Source organism: Equus caballus, chromosome 2 (assembly GCF_041296265.1).
Source record: "Equus caballus isolate H_3958 breed thoroughbred chromosome 2, TB-T2T, whole genome shotgun sequence".
NCBI lineage: Eukaryota > Metazoa > Chordata > Mammalia > Perissodactyla > Equidae > Equus > Equus caballus.
Window position 1 is genome coordinate 95399587 of NC_091685.1, and position 24841 is coordinate 95424427.

Consider the following 24841-nt stretch of genomic DNA (forward strand, 5'->3'; position numbering starts at 1 on the left):
ATGAAGACAAGGAAAACACAGTCGTGGCCTTCACAAAGTTCACATTCTTATGGGAGACACAGAACAGTAAGCAGACAATTGTATCACAACTGGTAAGAACCATGATAGAGATGGGGATGGGATGTACAAAGGGGAGCCACCTGTAGGGAGGGAGGGGATAGAAGCCAAGGAAGGCTTCCTGGAGGAGGCGCTAGCTGAGCTGAGTTTATAGGATCATTACCTGTAGCCAGGAAAGAAGGGCATTCCTTTGAGGTATAGGGAATGCCTGGAGCAGAGGAAAATTGGCAAGAAACAACTTGAGTTCAGTGAACTACAGGTCATTCCAGGTTGCTCAGCATGAAATATTAGCCAGCTTCTACCTTTTCTAGTTGAGTCTTTTTCTTTAATGACTGAACTAGAATGAACAGACCAAATCATTCAAACTAGCATAAATGAAGCAAATCATTTTTCTGACCACTCAAAATCTAAAATCCAAATTCTACACACAAAACTCATCAATTATCACCAATTGGAGACTAAATGCTGGCAAGTACTATTTTTATGTTTTATTCTGACATCTGTAATAGACTTTCTTATACTTGGCCTTGAATTGAAGATGGAGTGCCAAGAGCTTGTGGGTTTGGCTAGACGAGGGAAGCAGCACTTTGTCCAACTCAACTTATATCCTATTCCTAGTTTTTTTTTGTTTACTTTAAAAACAACACAAACAATTACATAATTTGTATTTTATGACAAACCTAGAGAAAAGTTACTAAAACTTTCTTGGGAGTTTATTTTTTTTTTACGATTGATTTAATCTTTACCATTTTTAAAGAGATATCTCTTTGGGTCAGCCCGGTGGCATAGTGGTTAAGTGCACATGCTTCATTTTGGCAGCCCAGGGTTAGCAGCTTCGAATCCTGGGCACAGACCTATACACCACTCATCAAGCCATGCTGTGGCAGCATCCCACATACAAAATAGAGGAAGATGTTAACTCAGGGACAATCTTCCTCAAGCTAAAAGGGAAAGATTCACAATGGATGTTAGCTCAAGGCCAATCTTCCTCACCAAAAAAAGAAAAAAGAGAGAGAGAGAGAGATCTCTTTGCTGTATTTTCCAAGCTCCTCTTGTTACTGCACAAAATTCTGGTTCTCTACCTGATCAGCATAAGCAAGCCAATTAATTACGGCATCAGCCTTTGGAGGAGAATTCAGCTTTTATTCTGTGAGATCAATCTGCAGGGAGACAGGGGGCTTTGCCCTCAGATCTGTCTCTCTGATTCAAGATTTGGGACAAAATTTAGGAGGTTAGGGAGAACAGGTTGGCATGCGGAGACGCTGGTGTGGCCGGTTTTCATTGGTGGGCTTCAGGCATTTTAGGGTAAGGTTTTAAACATTTATGATGGGATTCTAAACATTTATGCTGGGGTTCTAAACATTCGTGATGGAGTTCTAAACATCTTTGATGGAATTCTAAACAGTTTTGCATGAGGTGCAGAAGGAATTTTAACACCAGATCTTCCTGAATGAGGGACCCCTCACTTATGATAAAATTCCAGCTTTCAAGTTCTGGTCGTGTCTCGGTGCTTGGGTTCTGTGGGAAGGAGGATTTTTGGTTCCGAGGTCATTTCAAGTCATGATGTCTTCTTTTGCGCATGCTCTGGCTAAGTGACTTTGCAGGTTTTCTGAAAGACAATCTTTAATCACATTGTTGATACGAGTTGAGGTCTGTTTGCACTGGCTCTAAATGGGCCCGTGATTATACTCTCATGTTTTCTTACAATCTCTTTTCTATAGGGTAGTGTTTTAGTGATTTCTATTTAGGTTTCTCAGTTCTCATCCAATCTGAAAAAGAGCCGACATGCGTTTAAGATGTATATAAATCTAAGATATTTCATGTACAAATGAGGGAGTGTCAATATCTAATTGGATTACACTGACTTATCTTTAGTAAATATAATGTGGTATTTGGAGAATAGACAATCTATGTGTGTTCAGTTGAATAATTAAACTACTAAACAACTGCATAATTGAAAGCTACAGAATGAATAGATTCTCTACAAGAATCTGCAGTGCATTAGAATAATGATTTTATAAGGCTTGACGCCAATCGAGTCAGATTCCATTTGAATATGTGACTTCTACTACCTCCTAAAAGCAAGAAAATGCAGGAGGATAATCACAGATGAGCTTCCTTTGGGGAAATATAGTGAAGACAACCTGTTGAAAAAGTGTTTGACTTTTTGATGAACCTCTCGACTCTGAATCCAAATTTCCAAAATCCTTTGTCCAAACCACTGACATCCCTAATGCACACACAAAGAAGAGAAATCAGCCCTGTGATGTCTCTCTGGTTTATCTTTTCTGCCCCAGGCTTCTTGAGCAGCCATCTTTCTTATATATTGTCTATACTTTTTGGCTTTGTTGAACACTTCTTTGGCATCTCTACTTTGATAATTCAGACTTGGGGCAGCTTGGCTTTCACGATTGCTGAATCCCATGAAAAAGCAAGTGGGCATTACCTTGTTAAAGAGGCCCTGTTACAGTGTCCAAGAGAAACAATATGGAAATTTGAGTTGTGCTGCAATTTAGGGGGAAACAATTCTGTCATTTGTTTTTTATCATGTGTTCACCTTAGGAAGTAGACTTCAAGGAGAAGGTATCAATATCTGGACCAGCTTAGAACTTTACCCTGATTAAGGCATCAAAGGGCCATGATGTGATCCAAGACGTCTCTACTACTTTTCTCTTAGGAGAATCTGTTACATGATATTTTTAGCAATTGTCTTGGCAAAAACAGTGAAAAAAAAAATGAAGAGAATACTTATTACACAGGAGTCTCTTTAAAAAGAATGTATAAAAGATTTTAGATAGTTTTCTTTGCTGAGCTGAGCCTATCGTATAGTCAGATTTGCATTTTCTATATGAAGAAATACTTGGCATCAGTGGAGAGCCAGAGCTGAAAGTGATGGACCCATTTACACAGCTGGAGTGTGTGAATGGAATTGTTGAAACTGTATCTCTATTACAGGGAAGAAGCATTAAAAAAATTGCCAAAAGCATTCATCATTTATGGCCTATTGTTCAACAGTTAATGCATGAATACCATGCCTTTCTTTTACCTGAGAATGTGACAAAATCTCCCCACTATCAACTCAGCAAGAATTTTGAGTTAAGAACATCTTATCTGGTCTTTTTTGTAACCAGTGCAACAAATTTGCATGGCAGTTAAAGTCAGGCCATATTTTTTCATCTTTGAGGTCAGTCTCCATTATATGGTATTTTAGGCTACAGAGGAAATTTTTTCGCTTTATTCATAGATTGATGTTCAATAAGGAATGCTACTAGATTAAATTGGCTTGTAAAGTGGATATCATTATATCTACACTGAGATCCTGATAAGTATATACAGTTTTGTGCTAATGTTGTAAACCTGTGAGTTTTGAAAGATCAGAATGTATAACATAAAAGTTAGATGGGAGACATTATTGGGAATTTTTCTTTTTTGATGATCAAGTTGCCTGATTTTTTATTTGCCCCAAGTGTTTCCCGTACAAACAGCAGCATTCCCACAGAGTCTTTGGGTGATGTGTCCTGGATGGCCAGAGGAGAGTTCTAGAGCTCATTAATCAAATCGCCCTTGATTTCTACTTAAGCTATTTTACCAAAGTGTATATTTAAAACACATTGAAGAGCATTAAAATGAAAGCAATAAAATCAAAAGTTGAAGGCCTAGTTTGGGGATAACAGAGAAAATGAAGAATTTTATATTTTGTGACTTACTTCAAAATATAAATTTTCTAAAAAATAATTGTTGTTTTATAAAAGAGAAGAGAAAGCCAAGGATTTTTAACCATGGTTTGGGAGATACAAAGATTGTGTGTAATCTTTCAAAAAAACCAGAGGTTAAAAAGCAGTGCATATACTGAGTATAGATAAAGCAAGTAATTAAATATTTGCTTAGAATACTAAAGAAAAATTGGGACATTTCAGAGACTGAGTTTTTGTCTTACTATAAAAGGATGCATTTATATTCCTACTCATGTTAGCTATGTTAGAATTCATGAGATCCCATAAATGGCTTAACCAAACTGAGCCTACATTGAATTAAATACACACTTTTTCTTCTTCTCCAACCCTAGAGATATGCCAATAGAAGTTGTAATAAAATTCTTAAATCTTTGAAACATTTACACTTTAAAAATGAATGAAATATCGTAGTTTCTTTTATTGATGGCTGTAGGTTCTTATATTTCAGATGAACGAAAATATATCTGATAAGGCCTAATATCCAAAATATGTAAAGAATTCATACAACTCAGTAGCAAAAACAACAAAAAAATTCAATTAAAATATAAGCAGACGATCTGAAAAGACATTTTTCTAAGGAAGACATACAGATGGCCAACAGGTACATGAAAAGGTGCTCAACATCACTAGTCATCAGGAAAATGCAAATTAAAAACACAATGAGATATTACCTCATACTTGTTAGAATGGCTATTATCAAAAAGACAAGAAATAACAAGTGTTGGCAAGGATGTGGAGAAAAGGGAGCCCTTGTGTACTGTTGGTTGGAATGTAAACTGGTACAGTCACTATGGAAAACAGTATGAAGTTTCCTCAAAAAGTTAAAAATAGAAATACTATAGAATCCAGCTATCCCACTTCTGGGTATTTATCCAAAGAAACAAAAACACTAATTCCAAAAGATATGTGCACCTCCATGTTCATTGCAGCATTATTTTCAGTAGCCAAGACGTGGAAATAACCTAAATGTTCACCAACAGTGAATGGATAAGGAAAACTTGGTATATATAAACATAACGGATTATTATACAGCCATAAAAAAGAATGAAAACTTGCCATTTGTGACAACATGGATGAAACTTGAGGGCATTATGCTAAGTGAAATAATTCAGAGAAAACAAATACTGTATGATCTCACTTATATGTGGAATGTAAAAAAACAAAAACTAAAACCAACCAAGAAACAAACTCATAGATACAGAGAACAGATTGGTGGTTGCCAGAGGCAGGGGGATGCAGATGGGCAAAAATCAGTGAAGGAAGTCAAAAGATGCAAGTTTCCAGTTATATTAAATAAGTCATGGGGATGTAATGTATAGCGTGGTGACTATAGTTAATAATACTGTATTGTGTATTTGAAAATTGCTGAGAGAGTAGGTCTTACAAGTTCTCATCACAAGAAAAAAAAATGTAACTGTATGGTGACAGACGTTAACTAGACTTATTGCGCTGATTATTTTGCAATATTATACAAATGTCAAATCATTACGTTGTATACTTGAAACTAATATAATTTTATATATCAATTATACCTCAACAAAAAAAGAAAAAATAAACATAATTGACTTTATATATGGATCTGTGATATGATCTAATTGATAAAACTTAAAGATCGTGTTTATGTTAAAAATATAATCTCTTTGGATATACAACTCTAGATTTGAAATGTTGTCTCTCAACATACTGGAGATATTTTGCCGTCTTCTAGCTTCTATAGGTGCTTTTGAAAAGTGAGCACTGTGGCTAATTTTTAGTAGGGGGTAGCTTTGAATTTGGTCATTGAAGAGTGGGATGTTTGAAATCAAGGTTTCCAATGTAGTATCAATTCTGATAAAAATAATGTCCAGACTGTACTCTGAGAACACATGGTTGCAGAAGAATGGATGAATAGATCCTCACTTTAATGTTCAGAAGGATATTATATGTTATTCAGGTAGTGAATGAGATAGAGTCTTATAGAACCCTAAAATTTTGAAAGGCATTTTACCCTATACATTTAGGAGACTTGGCCCACATACCATGCTTGATATTATTTAAAGCCCTACATCCATTTCAATATCAAATTCTGTTTTTAATCAGCTTTATTGGTAAACTGGAGCCAAATAATCATAGATACTTGACTGGTGATTGACCTGATATTTTATTGCCCATTAAGCTTTGGCATCTGAGTGTAACAAAGGCATCCATTGTGCAAGAGCAATGGAGATAAAATTCTGCTCTGAAATATACGGCTTGGGAGTGTGTGGTAGGAGTGCTGTCCTGGCGAAAAAAAAGTATCAAGTCTTATCTTAATAGCTGGCCCTTTACTTTTTCCCTAAACTTTTCAAAATTCTTGATAGCATGACCTCGTTCCTTCTCCCCTAATCACTGCCCACTCACCTTAAATAGAGTTTGTTCATAGTCTCCCTGTCTTTCTTCTGATAATATGTGGTTTCAGACAAGTGTGTTATCGACGCATTGGCACTCAAGTATGCATAATATTTTAATTGTAATGGATCTTAAGCCAAGGAATGAACCTTTCTGACATTTAAGAAATAAATCATTTTTAGTAGTAGAGCCATTTAAAACCTCTGAAATAACATATCAGTTGTCACCTACTATGTAAGTGGGTAAAATTGACTAAGAGTGATCAGAAGAAATTCAGAAATATATTTTTTCAAAGTGTGTATTATGTATATATACGTATAGTTTCATCTATATTTATAAAAACATATGCCTTAAGAAATCTTTAGAAGAGAAAGAAATTAATAGGTCATAAATTAAAAAACCATGTAGCCGTATTTATGAATTGGAATTTGATGTATCATTTTTTAATTTAATAAAGACTATATGTCTCAGAAACTACTGAAAAGATGAGATGTAACCACAAAATTCTTAGCAATTCAAACACAAATAGATTTTGATAAAAAATAAATTTTTGATCCAATAAATAATTAGAATGGTACTCTGATTAATGATTTGGCTAATTGAGCCTCATCTGATGTACATATCTTTATAATTTAACTCTTAACCTTTTATTTTTTCTTTCTTCCCAGTGTTGAAGAACCCAGTGTGTAAATTATATAGATTTCCCACATCTGACAATAAGTGGATGCGAATCCGCGAGCAGATGTCAGAGAGCATACTTTCTTTTCATATTCCTAAGGAATTGATCTCTCTTCACATAAAAGAAGATTTGTGTAGGTAAGAAAAAGTAATTTTTAATATCTCTCATGTTAATTATTTTTTCTATAAAACATTTTTTCTTAAAGTATGATGATATAAAAATCTAGACTACTGCACTGTCTAGTATGATGCCGCTAGTCCTATTTGGCTATTAATCACTCGAAATGTGAATGTTCTAATTTGAGATGTTCTGTAAGTCTAAAATACACACCAGATTTTGCATTCTTAGCATACAAACAAAAAAAGGACTGACATCATAATGAAATCTTAACATTTTGGATATATTGGGGTTAAATAAAATATGTTAACTTCACTTGCTTGTTTTTACTAGAAAATTTAAAATTACATATGTGACTCTCATTTGTGGCTTGCATTAGATTGTTATTGTATCACTTGTGTCTAGCCAATAACCTGAGCTTTGACCTAGCTAATAATCCTTGTGTCCTTACCTGTGTGCTTATGATCACTGTTTCTGTAAGGAATTCCTACTTGACCCTTCTTTGGACTACTCATCTGTAACAAAGTTTTCAGATATTTCTTGGTCTAAGCACTCTTTGAGATGATTGATACAGTATACTATGTGAATGGACAGTATGTCATACAACAAAATTAAATCCATTGCTATAATATAACAGAAGGATTTGAAGCTGATTGTTGATAAGAGTATCTCTGAGCCATGATTGATCAAACAATTTGTTTCTCCGCCTTATAAACTTCTAGTGACTTTAAAAATGCCAAATACTACATTATACTAAATACTGTTAAGGCCCTAAATCTCAGAAAATTAGCAAATATTTTTAATAGTTAACATTTTGTAATTGCTAAAATATATAGGAAAATGTAAAATGTCCCAAATTTGGATTTCTGCCTATGCTCGCGATAGTACACCAAGTTGCTTAATAGTATTGTGCTCCTTTGGTAGACTCTTCAGTCCCTGGGATGCCATAGTGACCTAAACCAGTGAGTGCACCATGGTCAAGCCTGGCAGTATTGACAAGATTTGTTAGGGTAGGAAGGACTGCGCAAATAATATATATCCCAGTGAAGAACAAAGAAAACAGAACCTGGATTTTAGGGAAAATCAAACATATAAGACATATAAGACAACTTCCTGGAGCTAGGGAAGTAAAGATTGAAAGAGGGACAGGAAGGCGGACACTTGAGAGTAGCAGCGTGATGATAATCAGGCCGCAGAAATCAGACAGCAGGTATTGACTCAGCCCGAGAGAACCTGGAGCATGTTCAGAACCTAAGCAGACTACTTATAAGAGCCAGCTGCAAGCATGAATTAGCGTAAGCCAAATTGTTCGATTTTATCCCTACCTAGGGCTAATAGTAAGAGTAGGTGATGGGCAGAAACTCTCAGGAAGGATTAACAAGCTTATGTGCAGATTAGAGGAGCATGGAGTTTGAGTTTTCAAAGTCATAAAAGAAGTGTCATCCTCAACATTGTTGTATTCTAGACTATTGGACACTAAGAAGCACTCTTACTGGAGTGACGTCAAAATCACATTTCACACGGAAGGGTGGGAGAGAATAACTGTGCCTCACAGAGGGTATAGAATAAGGAAGGACTCAGGAGACAAGCAGGAGTTAGAAGTGACAGGCAGAACCTAGCACCTTTATTTCAGCTGAGAGCCACAGAAGAGGAGTTGCCAGACAAAGCAGATTTAAGAAGTTGGGCTAAGGGGCCGGCCTGGTGGCAGAGCGGTTAAGTGTGCATGTTCCGCTTTCGTGGCCCGGGGTTTGCTGGTTCGGATTCCGGGTGCGGACATGGCACCACTTGGCACGCCATGCTGTGGTAGGCATCCCACGTATAAAGTAGAGGAAGATGGGCATGGATGTTAGCTCAGGGCTAGTCTTCCTCAGCGAAAAGAGGAGGATTGGCAGCAGTTAGCTCAGGGCTAATCTTCCTCAAAAAAAAAGAAAAAAGAAAGAAGTTGGGCTATGCTTTATCCTATAAAATTGCACCTGAAAGCTGCATCAAATTTAGCCAGTCCTAAATTCCCACTAAAATATTCATATAGACACAGAAAATGGAAAATGATGACTTTTTACAAAATACTGAAATCTATTAACATAATACTATATTATTATACTACATACTATATATAACACAATGACTAATTATTAGGCTCATATTTTGGGGTTGGAAGTATGAGTTGATGGACTAATGCTGTTTCATCTAAAAATACAGAAAGCTAGTGAGAAAGAAAGTGAAGAGAAAGACCACTACTGCTGCCCGCATCTGTCTTTTGTTATCAGTTTAGAAACCCCTTGAAGGCTCAGCAGCTGACCTTCTGCATGTCTACAGCTTTTGAGTTCTCCACAGGACTATCTCCAACCCCACCCTCTGCTCCCACTCCCTTTAGTAGCTCTCTGTCTATCCATTCATGGACCCTAAATCCCAGGGGGATATATTGAGTATAGAATAAGGAGAAAGCAGCCATTAAGCCATTGAATTTTAGTAGGCATAGCCTCTGTAATTACTGTTTTAATATTTTTAACACAACAAAGTGTTGTCCACCCATCCTGTTCTCTTGCCTTTCTCTGTATGTCTTTTTTCCTATGTATTTGCAGGAAAAAAAATTGCAAATGCATGGAAGGGGATAGCGGGCAGTTTTGGTGGAGACAAGGCACAGTTCCTCCATATATAAAGTTCCATTGCTAGTGACAACTCTAGGAACTGTCATCAGTATACATTGGGAATTGTTCAGAGAAGAAAATCCTATTTTGATTTTAAACTATAAAAACCTAATAGCTTCTAAAAATTGGCTAGGCACTGTGATGACCAGCCTGTTCCACATACCTTTGCTTTTTCCAACAGCTTTTCTTTGTAGATCTCCCATCATTAGAATGTGTTTTAAAAATTCAACAATGAATCTTTAAAAGTTTATAAAGTAGGGAAAAAATCATACTGAAGACTCAAAAGGGAAATAGGAAAACTGACTAGCCATCTGGTTAGAGTATAAGAAGGTGTGGCTATTATGAAACAGAATCAGAAAACCATAAGAAAAGAGCCATCATCCTATAGGGAAAATGCTGAGAAGAAAAGGATAGTGGAGGGAATAATGAAATTTTAAAATACAGCAGCCAAATTAAAGCCACAGAAAAGAACCAGCAGAAAAGAACAGATCTGACACTGAGAAATCCTATCAGTAATGTGGAAGACAAACAGAATAAGCTCTCCTCAAACGCTGAACAAAGGTGAAGTGAGTTCAAAATGATGAGAGAGAAGATGCTAGATGTGCAGGGCACAAAGCTGGAAACTCCCAGATAATTTTAAGTGTTCTTGGGGAAGAAAAATTTGTGCAGAAGCTTGAAAGAAAACAGTGAAAATGTATGCAATTTTGATTTTTTCCTTTACGTGCTAAAATCAGGCTAAGTTTACACTTCTTTGCAGAAGCCCGTGGAATAACTGATTTTTGAATACTGATTTTTGAGAGGTAAAGGCTATGACCCCACTTTATTATATAGGGTCAGATTATGAACTTTTTATGAATGAAGGTAATGGAAATGACATAATTAAGTATGCAGGAGCTCAGAAAATGTCACCCACTAAACTTTCTTGAAAAATCTACTTGAAGATATGTCATCAAACTGAGAAAATAAATTAAGAACTATATTTGCAATATAATATAAATTGGTATACTATAAAAATTAAATTATATTATAATATGAAATTAATATGATATAAGATAATATAATAAATTAAATATGTAAGAATGAGACATTGTCCTGCAAAAGGACTTGAAACATTTTTCTTGGTTGGGTGGAATCTCCAGCCTGCACACAACTTTACTCTGAAGTTCTTTTCTTGGCCTCTTTAACCCTAGTCTTATTCAGACCCCAGAAAGTATTTTACTTGCCTCAACCTCCCTCCCAACCACACAGTTTAGATGGACTATCTTACTTTGTTTGATGAAGACTATGGGTGCTATAGTGCTGTTATCTTTTAGTTCCTGCAAGCAGTGCAAAATGCTCCTTTTGCGTGCTCGGAAATCTATCCTGGGGGAATTATTGAACAAAAAGCTTGGAGTTTTTTCTTCAAACAAAAAAAACTTCCCTGGCCAACTTTATATTATGGTCATTTACATTGCTAAGAAACCTCAACAACTATTTTCTGAATCTTTAAAATAAATATTAGTTAAATTGTATCATTTTAGTTGGTGAAGAGTAATAAGTCAATGAGTAGCAGATGTAAGCTGTCACTAAGACCCTTTTCATAGTTTGTTCTGTGTAGGACCTGTGGATAGATGGAGTGAGCTAGCTAGCTAGCTAGATAGATGGGGATAAATAATCTTATTTTTGTTTAGAGAAGTCAGTAAATACAATATGAACTTATGAACTTAGCCATGCCCTACATCAAGTGTCAGCAAAAACTTTTTCTTAAAGGACAAAATAGTAAATATTTTAGACTTTGAAATGCATATGGTCACGCCTCTACTGCTTGGGCCTGCTGTTGCAGAAGCAAAGCACTCATAGACAATATGTGAATAAATAATTGTGGCTATGTTTTAACAAAACTTTATTTACAAAAATGAACTTTCCTCTCAATTACTAAGAAGATGAATTTGCAAATGTGGTCAGTCCTGGACTTCCGTGGAGTCTGGATTTTGAAAATCCTACCCTTTCATGATAAATTGATTTCATGATAAATTGACTCTTTCAATCTCCCTTTTCACCCCAGATTTAAATTTTTATATGTAAGCTGGTGACCAAATACAGTTAGCTTCTCTGAGTTGGTGTGTTGCTGTCTCTCTGTAGGACTGTTTAGGGAATTATTCTAATATTTTGTTACATAACTGCCCCTCCTTTACCAAGGGAGTGGAAAATGGAAGATTGAAAAGACTGCTATGATTACTGTCAGTCTCATAAATCAGTCATAAATTAGTCTCATAAATATCAGTCTCGCAGAGAGAAAATCCCTAAAATTTGACTGTGGATTTAATTGTGAAAGAAACAGCAGTTAAGGAAGAGAATTAAGGAAATATAAGGTATATGTGTAGTCAAAATTGTCTTAAAGATAAGGCATTATTAGTGATTTCATAATTTTTTTAACTTGGTAAGAATGAAATTCCACTCGTAACATCCAAGTATGTTATTAACTTTCTTACATCTGAGATTTGTAAACACTTGACAGAGTAAGTTATTGGGAGTGTTTGCAGAGACCACGTGTGTGCATGATTTGCCTGTTTGAATTATGCATACCGGTATGCATAATTGAGGAAAACGTTATCCTTCTCAGCCAGTCATGACATGGAATGTAAATGTTGGCAGAGACATAATGGTGCGGAAGCTAGTTTCACATCACTCCTACGCAATGTCTGTCCTTGCCTGCAGCTGCCACCTAAAAGCTCTCTTGCTGTTAGTCTCTTCGTCTCACAGTTAGTGTGACTCAACACGTTGCATTCAACACGAACTACTTTTATTAAATTTGAGATTGTGCATACACAAAGTCTTAGGGCTGTGATAGAATTTAAATTCTTTGGGGCTCCCTCCCATTGGCCTAAGCCTTCTGAGTTCAGGTTCAGATACATCACAGCTTTTGCACTGGCGGTGAAGTGTTTTCACAACACTACACTTTGAATTTTATATTATGGTTTAGGTCCAAAAAATTCGCAAACAGGGAATCGTAGACATCACTCAAGTTATGTTTACCGCTGAGAAGAAAGGCTTATGTTGTGCTTAGCAGTTTTCTGATTCTTTGCTCCTGGAGCCATATTTTACAAATATATAAAATGTATATTGAATTTTTTCCAAAAAAATAATATATGCTCACTATAGAAAATAGTAAAGATATAGAAAATATAAAAAAGGGAAAGTAAAATCACTCTAACTTCACCACCTAGAAGGAAGGCTGTGTCTTGTTTTCTTCATCTACTCTCATCTTCATAAGCCTCACTTTGGAAAGCAAAATTTTGCTCCCCATGACCTTTATGACCTGGTATCATGCTTAATTTTCCTTGCATATCTGAGTTGTATTATGAATACATCTGTGATTCTACCATATAGTGGTAAATAAAAATCTAGGCTACTAATCAGTAAAAATTATTGCATCTTAATTTTTATTGCTACATTAAAAAGACTAGAAGAAAAAGTAGACTAGAAATAAACTAAACTATTAGTAATATGTATCCTAACATGTTAACAATGATTATTTCTGGATGGTGGATTTAGAATGGTAATTTATTACACAGCAATTGAAAAGAAATACACTGACCCTTACAAATAACAAAGAATACTTAGACTTGCCAGTTAACCATACCTTGGTTTCTTCTGGTTTAAACAGTTTACTTTCCATCCAAACATCAAAGTCCATTCAAAATTTAAGTCTCCCTCATGCTTTGTTTAAAAATTTTGGATGACTGTTTTTTTAGGAAAATTACCAGGCATTCAGAATTTCACTTTTCTCCCTTCCCTACCTCAGGAAAATATATGGGTAAATGAGGATGGGCTGACTGTGTTTTCAGAGCAGCAGTGACAAAGGCATTCTTGATTCCTTGCAGTGTCCTTTGGATGCCTAGTGGTTTCTATTATGGGATGACTGGTAACCACTGAGATGCCGTGGGATCTATCTGGCCTTTTGGGTGATATGCTGGTATCAACTATTGGAGTCCCCTTGCCTCTTAAATTTATACTTTTGATACTTTGTGTGGTTGTACATTTATCTATATGTTTAGTACAAATACACATAGATGTCCATGTGGGAACCAGAGTATTCATAGTTTCCCTTTTGATTTGCAAGAGCTACTTATGTATTTAGTATATATTCAGTATATATTTTATGACATATTTTTTCAAATATTATTCTTAAATTTATATTTTATTATTTTTATAGTAAGATTTTATGTATATTTTGTGATTTTTCATTATACTTAGAAAGTTTGTCTTTATTTTGAGATCAGTTCAATATTAATCAATACTCTCACTATTAAATTTTCATTTATTTTGCATTTTAAATTTTAATAATCAAGAATTTATTTGATAACATGATAAAATGAGATGTGAAATTAGCTACATTTCTGAAAACTTACTATCTTCAATATCATATTTTCAATATTCTATTTCTTTCTCACCTCCTTATAATACTTGCCAAGTTTCCATGCCTCTCCACTGTCATAAGCAAAGTAATTAAAAACATTGAATGGAGACAATAACAGCAAAATTACTTTCAAAAGAACTGACATCTTTGGAATATTCACTCTTTACATTCAGGAATATGGTCTGCTCAAATCCTCTTTTATATGTACAAATATACTATTGTAGTTTTCTTCATATAGCTTTTGTATATTTTTTATAAGGATTAATATATTTGATTTTTATTGATCTTTTGAAAGAGGATTCTTCTAGACTTATCAATTCTACTCTTCCTGTTGTCTCAATTAATTATTTCTATTTTATCTTTATTATCTTTCTTTTTTTAAACAGACTTCTTGTGTGAACTGCATACTTATATTTCTATTTCTATTTTGTTTTGCTGGTTTTATTTCTATTCTGTCTCTTTTAAATTTTTTTATTGAGGTATAATTGACATATAACATTATATTAGTTTTACATGTACAACAGGATTCCATATGTGTATATATTGTGAAATGACCACCTCAAGAAGTCTAGTTAACATCCATCACCATACATAGTTACAAATTTTTTTCTTGTGATGAGAACTTTTAAAATCTCCTCCCTTGGCAACTTTTAAATATGCAATATAGTATCGTTAATTGTAGTCACAAGGTTGTACATTGCATTCTCATGGCTTATTTATTTTATAACTGGAAGTTTGTACCTTTCGCCTCCCTTCTCCCATTTTGCCCACTCCTGACCCTACACCTCTGGCAACCACCAATCTGTTCTCTGTATCTATGTCTATGAGTTTGTTGGGTTTTGTTTTTTTGTTTAGATTGCACACATAATTGAGATCATGTCTTTCCCTGTGTAATTTATTTCATTTAGTGTGATGCTCTGAGGGTTCATCCATATTGTCAGAAATGGCAAAATTTCCTTCTTTTTTATGGAAATAATATTCCATTGTATATATACACACTACATTTTCTTTATCCATTCATCCATCAATATTTGTTTCCGTATCTTGGCTATTGTAAATAATTCTGCTATGAACAGGGGGATGTATATATCTTTTAATTTCTAGTAACTTAAAATTGTCATTACAATGAATTAGTTGTTTTTGCAATGTTCTGTCTCTCTCTGTCTTTTCTGGATATTTGATCTGTTGAAGGCTGAAATAGTTATAGGCTAAAATCTCCCAATGACTTCTTTGTCATTAAATCTAGTGAACAATCTTTAGCCTTCATCTTTTTGGCCGCTTGGTAGCATTCAACTGCTTCTTGAAGCAGTCTTCCATCAGCTGCTATGGCTGCACACACCCTTGGTAGTCAGGTGACCTTCCTAGTCATGCCTTCTCTGTCTTCATAGGAAACTCTTCTCCTCCTGCCCATCCCTGAAATGTTGGTGATTCTTTGTGCATGGTTCTCCATCTCCATGCTCTCTCACTCTTTGTGCTCTTCCTGATCAGTTGCATCCACTCCCATAGGATCCATTGTCATCTGTGTGCTATTGTTTTCTAAATCCTCCAATTCATATTGTCTTCTGAGCTCCAGATACCTCCATCCAACTGCCTGCTAAATGTTTCCACTTAGATGTTTTGTAATTACTTCCAAGTCAACATGTCTAAGACATAGCTCATGACGTTCCCTTTAAAATCATTCTCCCTCAATTAATTCCTTTCTCAGTAAATGATACCACCCTCTGTCCAACAGTCCAATGCAGAAACACAGGACATACATTTTTGTCTTGTCTCACTATCTCTATGCACATTCAAGCTCGAATATCGAGTATCAATTTCCAATCATTCTGATTCCACACTTTCTCTAAAACTCATCTGTTTTTTACTTTTTCACTCCATCTTACTCTAATCCCAACCCGCCATCATTTCTTGCCTGTGACAGTGCACAGTCTGCTAGTGGCTTTTCTGCCAATGGCCTTATTTCCTTAAAATCTATGGCTCACAACTCAAATTCACACAATCTGATTGAAATCTTATAAAATGCAGTTTTCCAGTAGGAGTTTAACCTCTGGAGGCCTATGCTGGAACTGTATATTGGGGAAGGAGAAGGAGGACGTTCTACTTACAAAGTACTTAGTGTAACACCTTGCTTCTGAGAAGTTTCCTAAATTAGTCCATATTCATGATACATAAGGGATTCGGTATTGTAAAGCAGACCAGTTCTTTGATCTAGCATGCTTGAAGGGTGGAGGAAATAGCAAGTGGTTTATTGTGGAGTGATTATAATGAAAGGAAAGGAGAGTGACATGTTGAAGACAGCTCAGACACCCTAAACACATAGAAGGTGTGTATATGTGTCTGTGTGTGTGTGCATATGTGCATCTTTGCCTGTGTTTATAATGCTTCAAGCTTAACAGTCCTTCAATTCAGGTCACATGCAGATTATGTAGGTCTTGCCAAACAAGCACCTATAAAATTTTTATAGTTTGTTTTAGTGTTGCCACATATTTTGTTTATGTTGAGTATTTTCTTCAGATTTTGTACTACTTCAGAGCTTTGCTATGCTCAGTCTGCATTGAAATATGTTAGTTACTAGACAGAATGATGTTACTCATAGAATTGAAGCTCCGTGACAGCTTCAAATACAGTATTAAATCACGGTGTGCACACGGAGATGTTTAGACGGGAGGCTCTGTGGCCGCAGTGTTTAGCTTTATCAAAAAAGTATACATTTCTACACTATAAAATTATGTTTGAAAACCTGTCATATTACCAAAAGCTTTAAACAAATGAAATATTTCAGTGAAGAACCTTATTGTCCATAAAACTCCCCAGGAAAAAATTAGTTTGATTTATGTCATGTATTTTTCTCTTTTTCTCCTGCTTCATTTCTTCCTTACGCTTATTTTTCTTCATTGATCCCAGGGTTAGGGAAATAGAGAAACTTTCTGGTATATGGTGTTGGGAGTTTAGAAGAAAGGATAAGAATATTTTATAACAATTAACTTTAAGTCTCTCTTCAGTTTTATATAAAACATATAAATATTTGTGTGTATCATGCAGAGAAACAGTCTTGTAGATGAAATATCAAAAATCTGAACCAAAATACTTTAGTAGGGGAGAATGGGATAGAGTTTGGGATGTAAAAACTTTAAATAAAAGTTTTATTACACTTCTTTGAGTGAATGTACCTGCTTTGTCTTAGATATTAGTGTTTGTAAATGTACATATACTAAATTCATGGTGATAGAATATTTTATATCAATGAAGATAAACTTTTTTCAACACTATATATTTCAAATATTCTGTGCTCTATATTTTTAGAGCTATATTATAGAACTATAAGTGTATATATATAGATATATATCTGTGTCCTAAATCTATTTCTTGAACATAAGTATATTCTTATATATGAAAAAGGTGGTCAGTAAGATGTTTTGAAGTCCCGGGTTGAAAGGCTAGTTGCTACCCAGAGATACATGTTTCAGAGACACATGTCCACGTGTTTACTTACATATTATCATATTCTGTGAAATTGTCTTTCTAAGCACTATATCTGTTTTGAGAGAAATGCAGAAGATATTTAATTTTCTGACCTTGCACCCTATCTTAAAGCATTTTGTGACTATGAAAAAAATGGTTTTTTTTCAAACTGATAACATTACAAGGGTGCCTTTTGAAAAATGTTAAAAGTATAGGGGCTGGCCCAGTGGCATAGTGGTTAAGTTCAGCATACTCCACTTTCGTGGCCCAGGTTCATGGTTTTGGATCCTGGGCGCAGACCTACACCACTCATCAAGCCATGCTGTGGGAGTTTCCCACATACAAAATAGTGGAAGACTGTCACAGGTGTTAGCTTAGGGACACTCTTCCTCAAGCAAAAGGAGGAGGGTTGGCAATAGATGTTAGCTTAGGGCCAACGTTCCTCACCAAAAAAAAAAAAAGTTAAAAATATATATTAGAACTGGAATATATTCAGGTAAATTCTATTTCAAAAACAGCCTCACTATATAAAAAGACATACAGTAGGATTTTACAACATAGTGACACAGCCTGTCCATTTAAAATCATTTGACATTCTGAGATATAATTTATGTACATTTTTCTAAATTTGTTTTCCACTAGACAAGATTTTCCCTTCACATGGCCTACAAGGCAAGCAGGATCTTATGTCTACTTACTTCTCCAGCCTCATCCTATGCCTTGTTTATTTTGGCATGGCTGAAGCACATGTCTTTTGAGATGTCTATCAATATTTGCATACTTGGATAAAATAAAAGCACACTGAAAATTTTTACTGACCTTAAAGAAACATTGATTAATAGGAAAAGTAATAGAGAACCAGCTATGCTATTTAGATCTCATATATATATATATATACATATTTATATTTATCAAATAAACCTCAAACTGATGAATCTCATCGATGTTTTTATAGTGTTCTGTCTCTTCCACTTTGTTTCTCTTTGTGTTTTTGTCTCTGTCTCTCTTGTGTGCTCTCTCTCAGAAAAATCTTAGGTCCTAAAGATCCAAAAGCAATGCATAAAGAATATAACATCAGGACACCACTGTTGATTCATACCTGATTAGTGCTGTTTCTTCTGTTCATTTTTCTTCATGCAATGTTGATGCACAGTTGGGTTACCATGTGGTTTGTTATTTATCATGGAAAGTGCATTCGTCCTACCAACTCCTAGTATTGAGGGCAGATGCTGTGTGCCATTAAGTTCATCGTTATGGATTCTTGGTATCATTTAATGAGAGATCCTGTAGAGCGCTTAGTATTGTCAAGCTGGTGATAGAAATATGTGTTTTATTTTGCTGTTTGGGTATTGCAATATCCCCACAGGAACAAATAAGGCAAAACTCATTTAGAAGCACATTTTTTTCTATCATGCCAAGATTCTTTATTTAAAATGGATTGAGTAGGGGAGAGTGTGTCGTAATGATAAGAGCACAGAAACAGAATCATTATGGACCTTAGTTCAAAACCTGTATCTGCCACCTGATACATACTTATAACTTGTAGACAATTACTTCATCTCTCAATTTCCAGATCTTTTTAGGTAATAACATTAGCGTTTGTCTTACAAGGCTACTGTAGTAGTTAAATGAGCAATCAGGAGACTCTCGGGTTTTGTTTTGGGGGGTGTGTGTGTGGGTGTGTATGTGTGAATGCAGCTCTGGGTTTGAAACCTGGCTTCCTCCAATTCCACTTAGTAGCTATGTGATATGGTGCAATTTATCTCCCTGCTTTTATCTTCAGTCTCCTCAACTGTAAACAAGGGATTAAATAATAAATGTACGTGGTTATTGTGAGGTTTAAAATGAGCTATTGATGAAACACCCTTGGGGCATACATACATTGACCTTTAATATGGGAAATCACTCTTACCATCTATGTAAAGAATCATGGGAACCAGCCCCGTGGCCGAGTGGTTAAATTCATGCCCTCTGCTTCGGCGGCCCTGGGATTTTCCGGTTCAGATCCTGGGCTGGGACATGGCACTGCTTATCGAGCCACGCTGGGGTGGCATCCCACATGACATGGCCAGAAGGACCTACAACTAGAATATACAACTATGTACTGAGGGGCTTTGGGGAGAACAAGAGGAAGGAAAAAAAACAGAAGATTGGCAACAGATGTTAGTTCAGGTGCCAATCTTTAAAAACAAAAGGAAGGACTCATGTATACAGTAGGCACTCAGTACATTAAAGCTATTATTGTTGTTGTTTTTCATGTTAGCTGAATGTTGATAATGTGATAATGTTTAAGATACAAAACCAAGTCTGCAATTTATTTCAATCTCCTTTATCTTACTAACCTGGCACACATCATAGATATGTTCACTGTATGAACCACAAATTCCCAGTGGCTGGAAAAGTAGGCTGGGCGTGTGTACTCCCACAAACTGCTGTGTTTGGAGCTGAGACAGTGATTTGGGGATGATAGTCAGGCTTCATATTACTTAGGGCCTCCTGGGCCTCAGAGAAGGAAGAACTTGTCAGTTTTCTTGTACTCCTTCTGGACTCTAGCATAATACCTGGCATATAATAAGCACTCAGTAATGTAATCCTTTTCCTAAGAACAGCTGAAATTGTTAACAGAAAATGACATGATTACATTTAGAAAAAGGAAGGCAAGTATGGAAGGATAAAACAATTTAGCGGATATTGTTGTTTTCTATGCTAATAACAATGGCGGTTTAGGTCAGAAAGGTGCTGGGGGAAATGCAGAAATGTACATATGTTTGAGATTTTTAGGGAGCTAAAATTAACAGGACTTGGTGATAGGTTATATCTGGAAGTAAGGTGTTCAGGATGATTCAAACATTCTGACCTGCATAACTGAATAGATAAGTGTAATTCATTGATATAGGAAATAGTGGGCAAGTGCCAGGTTTAGAAAGAAAAAAGGAGCCCTCTTTGGCTCTTATTTGAACCATCTAGGTCCATGCTATCCAACTACTTGCTCCGTGTGGCTGTTTATACTTAAGTTACAATTTGTTGAAATTAAATGAAATTAAGAATTTAGCTCCTCAGTAACCTTAGTCACACTTTAAGTGCTCAATAGCCACATATGGCTAGTAGCCTTCGTATTAAATATCACAGCTACAGAACATTTCCATTATCACAGAGAATTCTACTGGGCAGCACTGATGTAGGATAACCAGCAGTGGCATCTATAATTTGAAAAAGGAGGGCTGTAGTAACATACAACTCTCCTTTCTTCCTGCCCGTTGGAATTTATTGTGGAGAATGAGAAGGCTGACATCAAGCTTTCTACTTTATCTTTGCAGGCATAAGATAGAAATGTTTTTGATTTTTTTCCAAATTGGTAGTATCAAACTATAGTCACACACTGCATAATGACGTTTAGGTCAACAATGGACCACATATACAATGGTGGTCTCATAAGATTAGTATCATACAGCCTAGATGTGTAGCAGGCTATACCTTCTAGGTTTGTGTAAATACACTCTATGACATTTATACAACGATGAAAGTACCTAACGACACATTTCTCAGAACATATCCCTATTGTTAAGTATGATTGTCATGTGTTCTGTGCTGTAATTTCTAGTGGGAAGGAGATTGTGTTATGTTTCTAGTGGAGAGTCCACCTAGCATAGTAGTTTAAAGCATGGGTACCAAAAACAAACCTTCTGGGCTTAATTCCAACTATGCTACTCACTATTTGGATTTGACTTTGGCTAAATTACTTACCTTCTCTGAGTCTCAATTTCCTCATTTTAAAAATAAGGATGATAATAATAAGAATATCTACTTGAGTGGGCTGTTATGCATATTGAATGAGTGAATATTTGTAAGTCTTATTACAGAACGTGGCATAAATAAGTATAGTGGGCGCTGCATAATTGTGTGTTAAATGAATAGAAAATACATAAGAATTTGTTTTGTTGTTGACCTTCCAGCAATTATGATAGGTAAAGCTGTCTGGTAAGTGTCCACTTGAGAAAAATCTTTGAACCAGCTCTCTATTGACCTAGGCAGAAGTTCCATTCAGATGAGTCCCCCAGATGGAAGGTTCCAATCTTGTCCTCCTATTCAGGGATACTTTCTTGGGAGAAACCATGCTCCCCAGGAATTAAAGTAAAAAAGAGAACAAGATTTTCAGTCACAAGACCTGGGTGCAAGTCTTGATTCTGCAACTTACTGGCAATATGACATTGAACAAGTCACTTTACTTCTCAGTTATATTGTTCTCATTTATCTACAGCAACATTGTTCAATAGAATTTTCCATGATGCCAGAAATGTTCTATACTGTACTGTCTAATATGATAACTACGTGACTTTTCAGCACTTGAAATATGCCTATTTCGGTGTGACTGAAATTGTAATTTTGCTTAGTCCAGCTTTGGAACAATTATCTGTAAGGATTGTTTTGAAAATATAAAAAGAGATACATTCTATACAAAAGTAACATTGATTACCTGCAAAGTTTTACGACATCCACCACAGAGCCCTACTGCCAACATTTTGTGGGGCCTCCTGAATCTCATCCATTTATGAAACTTCACTGGATGACATCCATACCTCAGGTCCAGGGTTGGGCACTGCAAGGGAAAATACCCAGAAATGTTTGCAATTTTTAAAAGTATATGCAAGAATGATGAAAAAATGATGAGAGCTCTAGCATACTTTCTTGCTTTACCAGCCTTTCAGTTGGTAGTTTTCATGGTCAAGCAGAAAGAGTAGGTGTGTAATTAATATATGTGAATTTGGGAGAAACTTCATATCATCTGCCACCACTTTAAACATAAATGGAACACTGAGCTTTAAGATATTAAAAAAATAGGTGTTGTCCATGTTTGGTAACTTTAAAACAAACTTCGAAGTGTAAATAAGACATTATTTAGAAATAAATAAACACCTAATCACCTTTATCAGGAACAGCAAATAGACTCTCAGGGTAGAAGACATACTTATTATTCCTCACTTTTTTCTAATCCAGTTACCGAAAATTAAATTATAATATCTGGCTGTTTCTCAGATACAAATAGCTTCTGTGGTTACAACTAAATCCTGTAGTTGCTGTGTCCCAATTCTTAGTCTTCGCTTATAACCTGAAACTTTCTTGCGTGTGCAGTACAGCAGTCACTTAATTTAATTTCAAGTGAAAATCAGAGTGAATGACCACTCAGAATATCCAGTCATTTTTCAGTGAAATTGTGGCTCATGGATTGCAACATTAAGCACATTGTCATTTTCAAAAAATGCATTAAAAAAGAAAAAGGCCATGATTTATGGATGCAGTTTTTATCCCTGTTTGGGTTAAAGCACAGAAGATTTAAACTGTGGGTTGAAAATACTGTGAGGCTTGACATCTGATTGAACTTTGTTCAGTTTTATGGTGTCACCCAACCACTTTGCAAAATTGAAGGCCCCCCCCCCGACCTGCCAGTCATTTATGTAGTCTATTCTTCATTGACTATTTAGTATTTAATTTTTTTTCCTAATGGGTAAATTTTTTTATGACTTCTTTTGGGTTTGATTTAAGGTCAAATTTTTCTTAATAAATGAAAGTAGTTTGGCTATTAAACTTTCCACCTGTGTACACCCATGTGTAGTTTTAGAGCGTATCTACCAAAGGCTCTATTTAAATTGTATAGCTATTTTTATTCTACAAAATGGTATTCTACAGCTCACTGTGGGAAAATATTTCTATTTACTTTGATAGTAACAATTTCAAATAACATTTTAATACCTTTCTTACCGGGCCATAGCCTTTGGTGTATAAATTTTTATTGGGTTATTTGGTCTTACTACACTCTTGCAAATGAATTAACTGTTATTCTCAGGGAATCTTTATTACAATAATTACTTTTCATAATTTCAGGAACTTTTGAATTTACATACCCAGATTTTTAATGTTTATTATATTGACTTCACACTTCTAATGAAATGGTGCTCACATGTGGAGCTCTGGCCTCAGAACGAGAGAGATTTCTTGTGCATGTCCCTTAGACAAGCTAAGCATCTCTATAGTTGTTCTTCTTTTGAAGAAGTCGGCAGAGTATTTGCAACATGTAATGGGAGGGATAAAAGGCCATGAAAGAGCCTATATTCTGAATGTTTCCATCCCCTCCCCTTTCCCCCAACTTCTTTTGTACCAAGCAGAGAGAAATCTTTGTGATGGAATCCCTGTATAGTTAATGTATTAGTCAAGGTTCTCCAGAGAAACAACTAATAGGATGTGTGTGTATATATCTGTATATATATATCAGTATATATATTTGTATATGTATGTATGTATGTATGTATGTATAGCGTGCACACTAGAGAGATTTATTCTAAGGAATTGGCTCATACAATTATGGTGGCTGACAAGTCTTAAGATCTTCAGGGTGAGTCTGTAAGCTGGCAATCCTGCAGAGCTTGTGGTGTAATTCTAGTCCAAAGGCTAATGGTCTTGAAACCCAGGAAAAGCCAATGTTTCAGTTTGAGTCCAAAAGAAAAAAACCAATGTCCCAGTTCAACGTCAGTCAAGCAGAAGGAATTCTCTCTTCCTTGGGAGAGGGTCAGCCTTTTTGTTCTATTCAGCCTTTCAACTGGTTGGATGAGGCCCAACTGAATTAGGGAGGGCAGTTTGCTTTAATCACTCTGTCCACTGATTCAAATGTTAATCTCATCCAAAAACACCCTCATAGAAATGCCTACAACAACATTTGATCAAATATCTGGACAATTTCTGGTCTGCCCAAGTTGACACATAAAATTAACCATCACAGTAAGAAATGCCATATAAAGGTACCTTTTCAAATCTTTCTCTGTCCCTAAGGAAAACTTGACCAATCCAGGATTACCTAGATCATAAAAATTTAGAGGACTCAACAATGGCTCATTTAGCTATTGTATCTATCCATTTATGTGAGACAAAACTCAGTGTTTTACTTCAGGATTAGTTTATATTCTGACTTTATCTCAAATTTCAGGAACATCTAAAAACAACAATTTGCATTCCCACCTTTCATTCAGTCAGTCAACAAGCCTATATTGAAGACTTCCCATGGACTAAGGACTGTGGTAGGACAAAAAAGATGAATCAGACAAGATTCTGCCACTCACAGGCTCAGAACAAATATTCCCCATGTTAGAATTCTCCCCTTGAATACATCATCAGTAGGCTTTAAAACTGTGTTTTAAATAGAAGCTAAACTTTCTCCTCTCTTAACTATGTTCTACTTTGGTGATTTTAAACTTAATTTTATTTTTTTAAGAGCAGAAACTTTTTTCTCCAAACAGACGGTAGATGGAATTCCAATATTAATCAGAGATTCAGTTGGAGCTGGTGGGTGGCTGGAGTAAGGAAAAGGACCTGATGACTGTCCACGTAC

General features: G+C 35.6%; 1 protein-coding gene across 35 annotated transcripts in view; it reads left to right on the forward strand.

The window, feature by feature from the left end:
- The window catches only part of INPP4B (inositol polyphosphate-4-phosphatase type II B), a 747831-nt gene that overhangs the window by 544763 nt on the left and 178227 nt on the right, over positions 1 to 24841 (forward strand). For all 35 annotated transcript variants that reach the window (XM_070258367.1, XM_070258371.1, XM_070258379.1 and 32 more), the window contains one exon: positions 6827 to 6974. In XM_070258367.1, coding sequence (XP_070114468.1) covers positions 6827 to 6974 — 148 coding nt within the window. The remainder of the gene's footprint in view (positions 1 to 6826; positions 6975 to 24841) is intronic.